This window comes from Panthera leo, chromosome D2 (assembly GCF_018350215.1).
Source record: "Panthera leo isolate Ple1 chromosome D2, P.leo_Ple1_pat1.1, whole genome shotgun sequence".
Classification (NCBI taxonomy): Eukaryota; Metazoa; Chordata; class Mammalia; order Carnivora; family Felidae; genus Panthera; species Panthera leo.
This window is the reverse complement of record NC_056689.1, coordinates 13,136,544-13,153,710: the sequence shown is the minus strand read 5'-3', so window position 1 is coordinate 13,153,710 and position 17,167 is coordinate 13,136,544. Positions and strand designations below refer to the sequence as shown.

The following is a 17,167-nucleotide window of genomic DNA, read 5'->3' as shown; positions in this document are numbered from 1 at the left end:
TATAACTGAAAAGTTTTACACACAATTTGTATGGGTTCTGTCTTTGGTCAAAGTCATATATCTAATACACACAGACACACACACACACATACACATTTTGTTTCGATCTTACAAAAATTGCACAGGACAGAGCTGGGAGAGATAATTAATGTTGGAGTGTTCAATGTTCAGTATATATAAATGTAAAGTTCTGCATTTACATGAATAATGATGTGTTAAGTCCTGCTTCAATGATTAGTTGTACAAGGGGCACCTGCCTCTGTCAGTAGAGCGCACAACTCCTGATCTTGGGGTCGTGAGTTTTAGCCCCATGTTGGGTGTAGAGATTAGTTTAAAAAAATTAGTTGTACAAGTATAGAATAGAGAAGACCTGACTTGAAAGTTCTTCATGGGAATTCATAAGACTTTATAGAAACAAACAAGTAGATTTTCTTTTAGTGTCAGTGTTAGTATTTAACTTTGTTTTTGGATGCACAGTCTGGCCATGGCTTTCTCGAATCTTAAACATGTTTATTTACTTTGAATAATTGTCTCAAGAATTTTTCCCAGGGAAATACTTCAGGGGACAAGAATAATTTAAAAACAAAACCATGTTTTTAGCTGTTTTTTTTTTGGTGGGGGGAGGAATAGAAATGATTAAGTAAATTGTGGATCTACAGGTCAACATAAAAGAGCTTAATATGATAACTCTGTGGCTGTATAGAAAAATGTTCACCTGTTAATAAAAGAAGTAGGATAGAAATTATGTATCTATTTCGCTTGTAAAAAATTCTATTTACATGTTAATGAAAATTAAAAAGGCATTTAAGACTAGTGAAAACTATTTTTTAGGATAATTATAGTTAAATTTACACATTTAAATTTTTTTACATTTGAATTTTTATTTTAGAAATTATTTGAGTATAGTTGCTACACAGTGGTACATTAGCTTCAGGTATACAACATTGTGATTCAGTTTCTCTATACATTATGCTTTGCTCACCACAAGTGAAGCTGCCATCTGTCGCCATAGAACATTGTTACAGTGTCATCGACTATATTCTCTGTGCTGTGACTTTTCTTCCTGTGACTTACTCATTCCATAACTGGAAGCCTGTATCTCCTATTTTGCCAATTCACCCCCACCCCATTCACCTCTGGCAAATATCAGCTCTGTATTTAAGGTTGATTCTGCTTTTTTTTTTTTGTTTTGTTTATTCATTTGTTGTCGCTTTTAGATTCCACATATGAATGAAATCATAGGATATTGGTCTTTCTCAGTCTGAATTATTTCACTTAGCATAAGACCCTCTGGGTCCATCTGTGTTGTTGCAGATGGCTCAAACTCATCCTTTTTTATGGCTGCATAATATTCGTCTGACACACACACACACACACACACACACACACACACACACACCACTCTTCCTTATCCATTTGTCTATCAGGGGACACTTGAGTTGCTTCTACATCTTGGCTGTTGGAACTAATACTGCAATAAACACAGGACGCATACATCTTTTCAAACTGATACAGTGTTTTTATTTTCTTTAGGTAAATACCCAGTAGTGGAATTGCTGGTCATATGGTATTTCTATTTTTAATTTTTTGAGGACCCTCCATACTGTTTTCCACAGTGGTTGCACCGATTTACATTCCCACCAACAGGGCACAAGGGTTTTGGTTTTGTTTTTTTGTTTTTTTTGTTTTTTTCCCTCCACATCCTCACCAACACCTGTTATTTCTGGTCTTTTTGGCACTAACCATTCTAAAAGGTATAGAGGTTATATCTCATGGTGATTTTGATTTGCATTTCCTGGGTGATTAGTGATGTTGAGCATCCTTTCAGTGTGTCTGTTGGCCATGTGTATGTCTTCTTTGGAAAAAATATTTCTTCAGGTCCTCCGCTCATTTTAATTGGATTATTTGTAGTTTCGGTGTTGAATTGTATAAATTCTTTATGTATTTTGGATATTAATTCCTTATCCGATATATCATTTGCAAATATCTGCTCCTATTCAGTAGGTTGCCTTTTTGTTTTGTTGATTGTTTCCTTCATTGTACAAAAGCTCTTTATCTTGAGGTAGTGCCAGTCGTTTATTTTTGCATTTGTTTCCCATGCATCAGGAAACATATCTAGAAAAATGTTGCTAAGGCTGATGTCCAAGAAATTATTGCCTATGTTTTCTCCTAGGAGTTTGTGGTTTTAGGATTCATGTTTAGGTCTTTAATCTATTTTAAGTTTACTTTTGTGTATGGTGTAAGAAAGTGATCCAGGTTTGTTCTCTTGCATGTAGCTCTCCATTTTTCCCAGCACTGTTTATTGAAGAGACTGTCTTTTTCCATTGGGTAGTCTTGCCTCTTTTGTCATAAATTAATTGACCGTACTGGTGCGGGTTTATTTCTGGGCTCTCCATTTTGTTCTATTTATTTGTCTAAATTTTGTGCCAGTACCATACTGTCTTGATTACTACAGCTTTGTATATAACTTGAAATCCAGGATTGTGATGCCTCTGGCTTTGTTCTTTCTCAAGATTGGTTTGGCTGTTTGGGGTCTTTTGTGGTTCCATACAGATTTTAGCATGAATTGTTCTAGTTCTGTGGAAGCTACGATTGGTATTTTGATAAGGATTTCATTGAGTCTTAAACAGTTTTTCTTTATTTTTATTTGTTTATTTTTTTAACATTTATTTATTTTTGAGACAGAGAGAGACAGAGCATGAACGGGGGAGGCTCAGAGAGGGAGACACAGAATCCGAAACAGGCTCCAGGCTCTGAGCTGTCAGCACAGAGCCTGACGCGGGGCTCGAACTCACGGACCGCGAGATCATGACCTGAGCTGAAGTCGGCCGCTTAACCGACTGAGCTACCCAGGTGCCCCAAACAGTTTTTCTTTAATATCAAATCTAGTCAGTGTTCAAATTTTCAATATTCTCACAAGTTTTTACTTTAAAGTTACTTACACTTTTTTAAAAAATTAGGGTCCAAACGAAGTCTATATGTTGCAATTGGTTGTCTTCAGTGTTTTTAAATCTGTTTGTTCTCCCTCCATGTCTTTCTTTTTCTTCTTGTGTTCTCCTTGTGTTGAAGAAACTAACTTGGTTGACGGTAGGGTTCCCTGGATTTTGGATTGACTGTGTCTTTTCACATGTTCCTCAGTCTTCTGCTTTCCTGTGAAGTAGGAGGTAGATCTAGTTACCATTCCTGGATAGGAGATACTTTTCACTCTGTCTCCCTTTAGGGCCTTCTCTTTAGTTTCATGGTTCTGTCTTTTTATTCGAGTTTAATGTTGTTGTTTTTTTTTTAATGTTTATTCATTTTTTGAGAGTGAGAGACAGAATGTGAGGGGGGAGGGACAGAGAGAGAGGGAGACACAGAATCTGAAGCAGGCTCCAGGCTCTGAACTGTTAGCACAGAGCCCGATGTGGGACTTGAAGCCACAAACCATGAGATCATGACGTGAGCCAAAGTTGGGCTCTTAACCGACTGAGCCCCCCAGGCGTCCCGAGTTTCCTGGTTTTTTGTTTGTTTTGTTTTAGTAAGCTCTGTGTCCAACGTGGGGCTTGAACTCACGACCCCGAGATCAAGTACTACATGCTCCACCAACTGAGCCAGGCAGGTGCCCCTAGAGTTTAATTTTTATTTATTGTTCCTTGTACGTGTTGCTTCCTATATCTACGGATTTGTGCTTTTCTCCCATCCTCAAGAGATAACAATGCCCATATTGCCTGTTTTCTTGTCCTGTTCTCTATCACTTTTCTCCTCCTTTTTTGTTTTTTTTTTAATTTATTTAATTTATTTTTTATTTTAGAGAGGAGTCGGAGCAGAGTGAGAAGGAGAAAGATAATCTCAGGCAGGCTCCGTGCACAGCATGGAGCTCTACACGGGGCTGATCTCACGACTATGAGATCACGACCTGAGCCGAAATCAAAAGTCTGACACTTAACTGACTGAGCCACCCAGGCGCCCCTGTCCCCCTCTCTTCTATTCTCCTTTCCTTCCTATCCCCTTCAGTAGATGACAGAGTAGACAAGTTATGTGATGTGAGCTAACGGGAGTTGAGCAACATTTAAAAAACATATTATTGGGGAGCCTGGGTGGCTCAGTTGGTTGAGTGTCTGACTCTGTTTCAGCTCATGATCATGATGATGAACTCACAGTTTGTGGGTTCAAGCCCCACATCAGGCTCTGTGCTGATGGCATGGAATCTGCTTGGGATTTTCTCTCTCCCTCTCTCTGCCCCTCCCTTGCTCGTGTGTGCACTCTCTGCTCTCTTCTCTCTCTCTCTCAAAATAAACATTATTATCAAAATATAGTTAGAAAGTAAAGTAAAATGAAACTATGAGAATATGCCACATAAACCTATAGGTCCTTCTCTTCACCAAAATATGAAGACTAAATTGCAGGAGTGTTGACCTCAAGAATATCTCACTAAAGTGAAGGGGCGCCTGGGTGGCTTGGTGGGTTAAGCGTCTGACTTTGGCTCAGTTCAGGATTTCGCAGCTCACAAGTTTGGGTGATGTGTTGAGCTCTGTGCCGATAGCTCAGAGCCTGGAACCTGCTTTAGATTCTGTGTCTCCCTCTCTGCCCCTCCCCCGCTCGTGTGTGTGTGTGTGTGTGTGTGTGTGTGTGTGTGTGTCTCAAAAAATAAACATTAAAAAAAAGGAATATCTCAATACATGGAAAAGAACAAATTTTTAAGGAGTTTATTAAGATCTTGTCAATTTTGTAATTTTCTTCCTAGATCTCCTCATATTTTGGATTCTGGCTATATTATCATGAATGACACGTTGACCTTAGATGTCATTGGTCGACGAGTTGAAGTTAATGGAGAACATGCAACAGTGCGTTTTTCTGGTGTCGTCCCTCCTGTGGCAGGTAAATTATAAGTGTGTGTGTGTGGTGTGTGTATTTATTTATTCTGGATTGTTTCTTTGTAGGCTTCTCTGTAGTGCTTCCCACCCCCCCCCCCCCATAGTGCTTTGTAACAACAAGAAACAATTTGTAGATGCTTCTTATATTCTTATATACCATTGTTTTGTTCGGTTAACAATATCCTGTGGTACCTATGGTTTTATTTCATTTTACATTTATCTAATTATTTAGTGTTACTATTTTATATTAATTGAATGTTAAAATATCTTCTGAGTAAACTTAAAACAACTCATAATCTTGAATTTTCATACCCTACCCTCAAAAACTAAGAATTTTTTTGGAAATTTCTTTTGTCATTAATCCACGTGTATATGTACACGTGTATATGTATTTGAAGTAGCTTAAATCGATATAAATACAATTTGTGATGTCTTCTTTCATTTATTATTTGGAATATATTTATGTTTCTATAGTATTTTGCTTACATTTTTTGTTAAGATATAATTGACATATAACATTATATTAGTTTCAGGTATGCAAAACAATGATTTGATATCTGTATATATTGCAAAATGATCACCAAGTTAAGTCTAGTTAACATTCATCATCATACATACTTACAGAGTCTTTTTGGTGTGGTAACTTTTTTTCCTTTTAAATAATATCATTCTTGTATTTTTTTTTATTTTTTATTAACAATTTTTTTTAATGTTTATTCATTTTTGAGAGGGAGGGAGGGAGGAGGAGCAGAGAGAGAGGGAGACACAGAATCCGAAGCAGGTTCCAGGCTTTGAGCTGTCAGCACAGAGCCCGATGTGGGGCTCGAACTCATGAACTGTGAGATCATGACCTGAGCCGAAGTCGGACGCTTAACTGACTGAGCCACCCAGGCACCCCTCATTCTCTTATTTTTAAATTTATTTATTATTATTATTATTTTTTTAAATTTTAATTCCAGTATAGTTACCATGCATTGTTGTGTTGGTTTCAAGTGTACAATGTAGTGATTTAGCAATTCTTTACATTTTTCCTGTGTTCATCAAGATAAGTGCACTCTTAGTCCCCTTTCACCCATTCACCCCCCACCCCCACCTCCACTCTGATAACCATCAGATTGTTCTCTATAGTTAAGAGTTGGTTTCTTGGTTTGTCTCTTTTTTTTCCCCCTTTGATTCTTTTCTTTTGTTTCTTAAATTCCACACATGAATGAAATGATTTCTCTGACTTATTTTGCTTAGTATTATATTCTCTAGCTCCATCCGTGTTGTTGCCAATGGCAAGATTTCATTCCTTTTTTATTTTTGCCTTTTATATATGCCACATCTTTATCCATTCGTCAATCGGTGGACACATTGGCTGTTTCCATAATTTGACTATTATAAATAATGCTGCAGTAAATATAGGGGTGCATATGTCTTTTTGAATTAGTGTTTTCATATTTGGATAAATACGTAGTCGTGCGATTACTGGATCAGGTGGTAATTTTATTTTTAATATTTTGAGGAACCCCCATACTGTTTTCTACAATGGCTGCACTGGTTTGCATTCTCACCAGGAGTGCACGAGGGTTCCTTTTTCTTCACATCCTTACCAACACTTTCTGTTTCTTGTGTTTTGGATTTTAGCCATTGTGACAGGTGTCAGATAATATTGTAATTTTGATTTGCATTTCCCTGATGATAAGTAATATTGAGCATCTTTTCATGTGTCTATTGGCTATTGGTATATCTTCTTTGGAGAAAAGTCTATTCACGTCTTCTGCCCATTTTTAATCCAATTATTTGTTTTTTTGTGTATGTTGAGTTTTGTAAGTTCTTTATATATTTTAGATACTAACCATTTATCGGGTATGTCATTTGCAAATATCTTCTTCCATTCCTTAGGTTGCCTTTTAGTTTGGTTGATTGTTTCCTTTGCTGTGCAGTTTTTTTTTTTTCAAAATTATTTTTTTAAGTAATTTCTAGCCCCCACTGTGGGGTTGGAACTTAAAACCCCTAAGATCAAGAGTTGCATACTCCACTGACTGAGCCAGCCAGGTGCCCCTGTGATGTCGTCTAAACAAAAGTTTCACCTGACCCTGTGGGCAATTCTGAAGATAGATAGGGGGCCCTTCAGAGATTTTCCTAGTTGAGATGAGGGGCTGGGCATTTACATCTGTGATGATCCATCACTGGATCCTGGTATGTGGAAGGGTGTATGTGCTTGTGCAAGGCACTTTTTTTTTTTTGGTTCTAAAAGTGGGACCATAGTTGAGGGCTAATTGCTAGAAGCTAGTATTCCCAGCAGCTGATGAGAATAAGGCTCTGTTTGTAAAGGCAGCTCGGAGTAGTGCATCCCAAATCTAATAATACAGATGGAAGCTATTTCATGGTAATTTAGTGAATATGAAGTAGTACATATTTTCATTTATTAAATTGCCTGTGAGTTTGACACTTCCTTCGTGTATGTATTATCAGGCAATTTTTTACCTGAAATTATAATTGTGCAAAGAGGGAGCTATTCTTTATTTACTCTATTAATTATCTGATTGTATGAGGGCATTCTCTATTATTTTACCTCAAAGATGCTACTTTGGGATTTTATGTATGCATTTATTTATTTATTTATTTATTTATTTATTTATTTATTAACAAATTTGTGGGGGGAGGCACCTGGGTGGCTCAGTTGGTTAAGCATCTGACTTTGGCTCAGGTCATGATCTCACGGCTCGTGGGTTCCGAGCTCTGCATCGGGCTCTGTGCTGAAAGCTCTGAGCCTGGAGCCTGGTTTGGATTCTGTGTCTCCCTCTCTCTGCCCCTGCCCTACTGAACTTGGTCTCTCTCTCTCTCAAAAATAAATAAACATTAAAAAAATAAAAATAATTTTTTTTTAATAATAAGACAGAGAGAACGCAAATGGGGGCAGGGCAGAGAGACAGAGGGAGACAGTGAATCCCAGACTCTGCACTGTCAGCACAGAGCCGACATAAGGCTCGAACTCATGAGACCCGTGAGATCATGACCTGAGTCGGGTCGGAAGCAAGAGTCAGACACTTATCCAACTGAGCCACCCAGGTGCCCCTAAGATTTCTTTTAGAAGTCATCAGGTGGAATTGGTACAAAGATAGGAGAAATCGAATGCAGATTTAGTAATTACTCCTGGTGTTACCTCAGTATGTGTTATAACTAAACGAGTTAAGATGTTTAAGCACTTGGATCAGTTACTGGTGCATAGTGTTAACTATTGTTGTAGATAAACATTTTAAAAATTTACTTAAAAAAGAAATGGAGCGGTTCTAATGTTTTGCAAATGGGGATGGACGTGTAATTTCCTGAGATAGCATCATATGCAAGTTTTAAAACACGTTTATTTTACGTAAAGATGATATGCTGTGGTGGGCAGAATAATGCTCCCTCCCCTCAAACAAGGATATCTCAGGACCTGGGAGCATTATTCAGTTTCGTGGCAAGGGAGAATTGGGGTAGCAGGTGGAATTAAGGTTGCTAATCAGCTGACTTTAAGATAGGGAGATTGTCACGTGGGCTCAGTGTAATCCCAAGGATCCTTGGAAGTAGAAGTGGAAGAAGAAGGCAGTGCCGGCACTTGTCGTGATGTGAGAAAGTTCCAGCTGGCCATTGTGGGTTTTGAAGATGGAAGGGAGGCAGGAAGCTTAAGAACGAGTGCAGCCTCTAGAAGCTGGAAAAGGCAAGGTAGCAGCTTTTCCTCTAGAGCCTCCAGCGGGGAACACAGCTTTGCAGCACCTTGACTTTAGTGCAGTGAGACTCTCATCAAGCTTCTGACCTCCAAAACTGTAAGATAATAACTTTGTGTAGTTGTATAGTAGCAGTAGGAAACTGATATAGCCTCGCTTATTGTGTGAGGTATTTTATTTAAAAAAGTTTTCTTTTCAATGTTTATATATTTTTTGAGAGACAAAGTGTGAGTTGGGTAGGGGGAGAGGGACACAGAACCCGAAGCAGGCTCCAGACTCTGAGCCGTCAGCACAGAGCCCAACACGGGGCTCGAACTCACAAGAGGTGAGATCACGACCTGAGCCGAAGTCGGATGCTTCACCGACTGAGCCACCCAGGTGCCCCTGTGTGAGGTATTTTAAAAGTGTCCCTAGTGGGGCGCCTGGGTGGCTCAGTCGGTGAAGCGTCCGACTTCGGCTCAGGTCGTGATCTCGCGGTCCGTGAGTTCGAGCCCCACATCGGGCTCTGTGCTGACAGCTCAGAACCTGGAACTTGCCTCTGATTCTGTGTCTCCCTCTCTCTCTGACCCTTCCCCCATTCATGCTCTGTCTCTGTCTCAAAAATTAAACGTTAAAAAAATTTTTTAATAAAAAAAAGCGTCCCTAGTGATGATAGTTAAACACTAATGTTAGAACTGCGTTTGAAGAGTCTGATTAAAATGGTTTCATGAAATAACGGGAGTGAGGAAGCACTTTTTCTAAATTCATATCATGTGATTTAAAGTGATAATGTAACTGGTTTAATTAATGAAATACCATAAGTAGACCTTTGATTAATATACATCTGTGTGCTTAAAAATTATTACTGGATATTCTCATATCCATATACTTGGAGTTGCTTACATCAATCCTGATGTACATTGTATTTTTATTTCCTCCTGGGCAATTGTCTTCATGGTTCTTTGCCCTTAGTTATTGTTTTATAATATGTTTTATCGTAACTGAAATCTGGCATTACTGCCTACCTATATGCAGTGACTAAATTAAATAGCCCTACAGTATTTTGGGTTCGATTTATCCCAAAGTAACAATGTTAACTTTAAACAAAAAAGCAGAAATATATTTCTTCTAAGTTCTTATGGAGGCGTTTTGTATTCGTCACTCAGTTTATTGATCCTAAGTAGGGATTGAAATGCCTTGCCACCTACTGAAACAGAAATCCGAATTCATCAAGGAACAGCGGCTCACAGCTGAGTTAGAAAAGTTAGAAGTCAGCTTTTGGGCTTTTTAGTATTTTTCTCTACTCCTCACATCTTTTTACCAAAACCTGCATACCAATTTCTGGTCCCCCAGATTCCAGCTTCTGGCCTGAACTCTCCAAGGGGCTGATTCTACCCTGCACATCTCTGTGGCTCATTGGAAGAGTTCTAGCAGACTTTTTTTTTTCCTTGCGTTTTAGAGGACTATTGTAATTTTCCATGATGAACAAGGGAGATTTTTTGTTTACATCTTAGATGGTGTTGTTATTAAAATACTATAGGGGCGCCTGGGTGGCGCAGTCGGTTGAGCGTCCGACTTCAGCCAGGTCACGATCTCGCGGTCCGTGAGTTCGAGCCCCGCGTCCTGCTCTGGGCTGATGGCTCGGAGCCTGGAGCCTGTTTCCGATTCTGTGTCTCCCTCTCTCTCTCTGCCCCTCCCCCGTTCATGCTCTGTCTCTCTCTGTCCCAAAAAAAATAAATAAAAAACGTTGAAAAAAAAATTAAAATACGATATAACAAGATTTTCTTATAGTGTCATTGGGTAAATAGTGCTAATTAATCTTCTGGGTCATTATTGAAACCTTGTTGCTACTTTTTAAAAAATATTTATTAAAATAATACATGAACCTGTTAATACCTAGTGCATAAAGGCTCATGATGAAAAGCAGGAGTGTCCAGCTGTAGGTGTTTTTTTCACTGTTGTAGGTGTTTTCTTAAACAAGCCTATTTGATTGAGGTCACATGTACCTCTTCAGTTATGTTTTCTTCTAAGATTATCTTTGATAGTTGTTACCCTTCCATTTTACTTGCCTTTTCTTTCTGGCACTCCTGTTGGTTGGATATGGGATTTCCTAGATTGATCCTCTGTTCCTTTTATTCTTCCTTGCAGTTTATTTGTTGAAAATACTGTGTTTGTCTTCTAAAATTTCCCATGTTCTGGGTTCTTCTGATTACATCCACATGATATCATTAACATGTTTTTCTGTCTTTGTTGCCTATAAATTGGTAGTTATATAGGCTTTATTAAACTCAGGTTTGGTATCTCTATTTTTTTTTTTTTACAAATACTCTAAGTGTTGTGTACTTCAGTCAGGCACATAACGTCTGCTTGTATCTCTTTTTGTGATGTTATTTCTTTTTTCTTTTTTTTTTAACATTTATTTATTTTTGAGACAATGTGAGAGCCAAAGTGCAAGCAGCGGAGGGGCAGACAGAGGGAGGCACAGAATCCTAAGTGGGCTCCAGGCTCTGAGCTATCAACCCAGAGCCCGACATGGGGCTCGACCCCACAAACCATGAGCTCATGACCTGAGCTGAAGTCGGACGCTTAACTGACAGAGCCACTCAGGCGCCCTGTTATTTCTTTCTTTTTTTTTTTTTTTAATTTTTTATTAAATTAAAACATTTTTTTCAACGTCTGTTCATTTTTGAGAAACAGACACAGAGCATGAGTGCGGGAGGGGCAGAGAGAGAGGGAGACACAGAATCCGAAGCAGGCTCCAGGCTCTGAGCTGTCAGAACAGAGTCCAATACAGGGCTTGAACCCACAAACCATGAGATCATGACCTGAGCCAAAGTTGGATGCTCAACCAACTGAGCCACCTAGGTGCTCCTGTGATGTTATTTCATGATGACCGTTGTTTATAGTGGTCATTTGGGGATTGTCAAAAGGTGAAGTTCTAATAATTTTCTTTATCATTCCTTTGATCAATGAAATAGCTGGGCAACTTATATTGTGGAGAATGTCCCTGTGTCAATTACTTGCTTTACAAAGTAATTGGATGATTGAAAGGCAGGATAAATGTTTGATTTTTTTTCCTCTTATTTATTAGTCTTCATAATGAATTGATTCACTTAGAAGACCTATGAAAGATTTTAAAAATCTTTATAAAATCATGGGTTTAAACATATTTGATATGTTTTAGTCCACATCCTTATTGATGCTCGAAGTGTCCCATATTTGGCCCTAAGGAACCCCTTCAAATTGACTCCTGAGTACTTTTGATGTGACCCAGTGGTTTCTGATAGCTTCCTTCCTGATATGATAAGGAAGCTATCAGATGTGCAGGGTGTTCGTCTTACATATTTTTGGTCCCACGTCACAATCAGCCATTTCTCCAAGGGCCTGATTTTTTTTTTTTTTTTTTTAAGTAGGAAATAACATTTGTAGGCCACAATCTGAGTTACTGCAGTGCTCATTGCTATTGGGTCGGTCGTCGTTTCTAGGCCATTTTTAGTTGACAGAGCTGCTACGTTGAGTTAATTCCTAAAAGTAGAATAGATTTAAGGAGGATATGTGTATTTTTTATTACTTTTTATAAAAGTTTCAAACATCCCGCAGAGAATAGTATAAGGAACACCTGTATATACTTGTGATGTCAATTTAACATTGCTGATATTTTGCCTTATTTACTTCATTTCTTTTCATTTTTTGCTTAAGCACTTTATTTATTTTTTTTATGGTTTTTTTTTGTTTTTTTTTTTTTTTTTTTTTTTTACTTTTGAGAGAGCGCTCGTGCGTGCGTGTGAGCAGGGGAGGGGCAGAGAGAGGGAGACACAGAATCCAAAGCGGGCTCTAGGCTCTGAGCTGTCAGCACAGAGCCTGACGCGGGACTCGAACCCACGTACCATGAGATCATGACCTGAGTCAAAGTCAGACGCTTAACCGACTAAGCCACACGGGAGCCCCGTTTTTTGTTTCTTGCTTTTTTATATCCATGTTACATACAGTACAATAATGATTTCAGGAGTAGAATCCAGTGATTCATCCCCTAGATAGAACACCTAGTGCTCATCCCAACAAGTGTCTTCCTTAATGCCCCTTGCCAATTTAGCCTATCCTCCCTCCCACAACTCTTCCAGCAACCCTCAGTTCTTATTTAAGAGTCTCTTATGTTTTGTCTCCCTCCCTGTTTTTTATTATTTTTGCTTCCCTTCCCTTATGTTCATCTGTTTTGTATCTTAAATTCCACGAGTGAAGTCATATGATATTTGTTTTTCTCTGATTGGCCAATTTCACATAGCATAATACACACTCTAGTTCCATCCACATAGTTGCAAATGGCGAGATTTCGTTCTTTTGATTGCCGAGTAATATTCCGTTGCGTATATATATATCCACATTTTCTGTATCCATTCAGCTGTCAATGGACATTTGGGCTCTTTCCATACTTGGACTATAGATAGGCGTATGTGTGTTTAAATGTGGTGATGACAGGATATGTTTTCATGTTCTGGGAGTTGATGGAAGAAATGGCTAAAGTATTTGACATAACTGTTGTCTAGAAGAACATTCAAACATTACGTTAAAACCAATTTGTGGTCTCAGACACGTAATAGTATTCAGATGAAAAATTGTGAATAGTGTAATTTAAATAGGTAATACATTTAATTATTTCAAGGTGCTTTTTATAGCTTATTTATTACTGGGGTGTAGCCCTGCTTAAAATTATAAGCAGGGCTTATAATTTTATTATAGGAGTAATAGGCATTCAGTAATTTATAACTTCAAGTATTTTAGGCCCCTGGTCATCTTTTCCATATTTATAGATACAAACAATTTGGTCCTCAGTCATATACTTGGTTGAGGCTTTGGACAGCTGTGGGGTTGCTTCCTGAGAGAGAATTCTTGCTCCTGAAAGTTAGTGGTATTTCTGTAGCCCACAATTATACTGAAGTGGATGGCCCTCTACTTTAGAGGGTTGTTAGAAGGATTCAGTGAATTAATATATATATATAAAACATTTAGAACCATGCCTGACAGGAAGTAAGAACTTTTTCAATGTTAAAGATTAGTGTTTTTGCTGTTATTGTTGTGATTTAGAAAGAAAAAGTATTCCTTTCCCAGAACACTTCATTTCCATGTATAGGAAAATCATCATAGAATATTGATTTTTGTTAGAGGACTCATTGTCCTCTGTCAGGAAACTGATGTAATGAATATAAAAACCTGTAATTTATGTATGGCCCTTAGAGCCAGAAAGTATGGTCTTTAATACATTAAACCATTATGCTTATCAACCATGTGCCTTGTATTTGGATTGGCAATATATAATACCTTCTCCTCAGTTTAAGTGACTTCAGTTTGGAGTTGCTGTCCTTTCACTGTAATTAGAAACCTAGCTGAGATCACCTCTGTTGAGAAAGGGAAGTCTAATGCAGTGTGCCTGGGGAACTTGTTGAAAATACAAATTCTCAGATTCTGCTTTCAGAGATTCTATTTAAGTAGGTTGGAGTTAGGGCTTAGGACTCTTTTTTTTTTTTTTTTTTTTTTTAGAGAGAGAGAGATAGGGGGCACAAATGAGCGAGGGGCAGAGAAAAAGAGAGAGAATCCCGGGGGGGAAGGGGTGCGGGTAGAGAGACAGAGAAGCGGAGCTTACTGGGAGCAGGGCTCGAGCCCACCAGCCGTGAGATCATGCCCTGAGCCAAAGTCAGATGCTTAAAGACTGAGCCACCTAGGTGCCCAGGACTCATTTTTAACATGATCCCTAGATGATTCTGATGCCACACTTTGGAATGGTTCTGTTTTTATTCCTTAGGATGCACTAATATACAGGTGGAAAATGAGATCCTCAGAAAGTGAAATAAACCTGTATGCTTTTCTGTAACTGCCTTTACAAAACTAAGCTTTCTATCCTGAAGCTCGAATTAAGAAATAACCACTTGTGCAACACCAGTGAAAATGATATAAAGCTGTTACCAAGTGGGGTGTGACCGTCATTATCTTATTTGATGCTCCTTATACAAGTACCGCTGTGACAATTTACAGTTAGCTTAGGGACAGGGAAAAATGGTTTTCTTCTAATAAACGGATGTTTCTACTACCGGTCAAGAGAACTGCACCTTTTTCTTGCTGCAAGGAAGCGCAGAGCAATGTTTTGTACTACATGGCTATTTTTTCGATGATTCTCTGCTTTTTAAATGTTTATTCCCCACTTCCCCTGCCCTTCTTGGTTAGTGGCTTTTGATCTTCCAGTACCTAGTTTTCTTTTCCCTGATTCTTAAAAATTAATTAATTAATTTTTAAAATTTACATCCAAGTTAGTTAGCATATAGTGCAACAATGATTTCAGAAGTAGATTCCAGTGAATCATCCCCTATGTATAACACCCAGTACTCATCCTAGTAAGTGTCTTTCTTTTTAAAAATTTTTAAGTTTGTTTATTTTTGACAAAGACAGAGTGCGAGCAGGAGGTGGGGAGGGGCAGAGAGAGAGGGAGACACAGAATTTGAAGCAGGCTCCAGGCTGTCAGCACAGAGCCTGATGCGGGGCTTGAACTCACGAACTGTGAGATCATGACCTGGGCCAAAGTCGGACACTTAACCGACTGAGCCACCCAGGCGCCACCCAACAAGTGTCTTTCTTAATGCCCCTTACCCATTTAGTCCATTCTCCCTCCTATCACCCCTCCAGCAACACTCATTTCTCTATATTTAAGAGGCTCTTATGTTTTGTCCCCCTCCCTGTTTTTATATTATTTTTGCTTCCATTCCCTTATGTTCATCTGTTTTGTATCTTAAATCACACATGAGTGAAGTCCTATGATATTTGTTTTTCTCTAATTTTCACTTAGCATGATGCCCTCTAGTTCCACTCATGTAGTTGCAAATGGCAGGATTTCATTCTTTTTGATTGTCTAGTAATACTACTTTGTGTGTGTGTGTGTGTGTGTACACACACACATATCCATTCATTTGTCTATGAACATTTGGTCTCTTTCTATACTTTGGCTATTGTCGATAGTGCTGCTATAAACATTGGGGTGCATATTTCAAAGCAGCACACCTGTATCCCTTGGATAAATACCTAGTCGTGCAATTGCTGGGTCATAGGGTAGCTCTATTTTTAATTTTTTGAGGAACCTCCATACTGTTTTCCAAAATGGCTGCCTCAGTTTGCATTCCCTCCAGGACTACAAAAGAGATCCTGTTTCTCTGCATCCTTGCCAACATCTGTTGTTGCCTGTGTTGTTGATTTTAGCCATTCTGACAGGTGTGAGGTGGTATCGCGTTGTTGTTTTGGTTTGTATTTCCCTGATGATGAGTGATGTTGAGCATTTTTCCATGTGTCTGTTAGCCATCTGGATGTCTTCTTTGGAGAAGTGTCTATTCATGTCTTTTGCCCATTTCTTCACTGGATTGTTTTTTGGGTGTTGAGTTCTTTTTTTTTATTTATTTAAAAAAAATTTTTTTTTAACGTTTATTTATTTTTGAGACAGAGACAGAGCATGAACGGGGGAGGGGCAGAGAGAGGGAGACACAGAATCCGAAACAGGCTCCAGGCTCCGAGCTGTCAGCACAGAGCCCGACGCGGGGCTCGAACTCACAGACTGCGAGATCATGACCTGAGCCGAAGTCGGCCGCCTAACCGACTGAGCCACCCAGGCGCCCCTAGGTGTTGAGTTCTTTATAGGTTTTGGATACTAACCCTTTATCTTATATGTCATTTGCAAATATCTTCTTCCATTCCATTGGTTGCCTTTTAGTTTTGCTGATTGTTTCCTTTGCTGTGCAGAAGCTTTTTATTTTGATGAGGTCCCTCTAGTTCATTTTTGCTTTTGTTGCCCTTGCCTCCAGAAACGTGTTGAGTAAGAAGGTGCTGTGGCCAAGATCAAAAGGGGTTTTGCCTGCTTTCTCTTCTAGGATTTTGATGGCTTCCTGTCTTATATTTAGGTCTTTCATCCATTTTGAGTTTATTTTTGTGTATAATGTAAGAAAGTGGTCCAGGTTCATCTTCTGCCTGTTGCTGACCAGTTTTCCCAGCACCATTTGCTAAAGAGACTGCCTTTGTTCCATTGGTTATTCTTTCTTGCTTTGTCAAAGATTAGTTGGCCTTATGTTTGTGGGTCCATTTCTGGGTTCTCTATTCTGTTCCATTGATCTGAGTGTCTGTTTTTGTGCCAGCACCATACTGTCGTGATGATTACAGCTTTGTAATACATCTTAAAGCCTGGGATTGTGATGCCTCCAGCTTTGGATTTCTTTTTCAGGATTGCTTTGGCTATTCGGGGTCTTTTCTGGTTCCATACAAATTTTAGGATTGTTTTTTCTAGTTCTGTGAAGAATGCTGGTGTTATTTTGATAGGGATTGCATTGAATATGAAGATTGCTTTGGGTAGTATCAACATTTTAACAATATTCTTCCAATCCAGGATCATGGAATATTTTTCCTGTTTTTGTGTGTGTGTCTTCTTCAATTTTTTTCATAAGCTTTCTATAGTTTTCAGTGTATAGATTTTTCACATCTCTGGTTAGGTGTATTCCTAGATATTTTATGGTTTTTGACACAATTGTAAATGGGATTGATTCCTTGATTTCTCTTTCTGTTGCTTCATTATTGGTGTATAAGAATGCAACCGATTTCTGTGCATTGATTTTATATCCT

General features: G+C 38.6%; 1 protein-coding gene across 3 annotated transcripts in view; it reads left to right on the top strand.

Moving 5' to 3' along the window:
• Positions 1-17,167, top strand: part of TBCE (tubulin folding cofactor E) — a 91,708-nt gene that overhangs the window by 17,381 nt on the left and 57,160 nt on the right. For all 3 annotated transcript variants that reach the window (XM_042909398.1, XM_042909399.1, XM_042909400.1), the window contains exon 2: positions 4,724-4,857. In XM_042909398.1, the coding sequence (XP_042765332.1) occupies positions 4,758-4,857 (100 nt within the window). In that variant the 5' untranslated portion in view covers positions 4,724-4,757. The remainder of the gene's footprint in view (positions 1-4,723; positions 4,858-17,167) is intronic.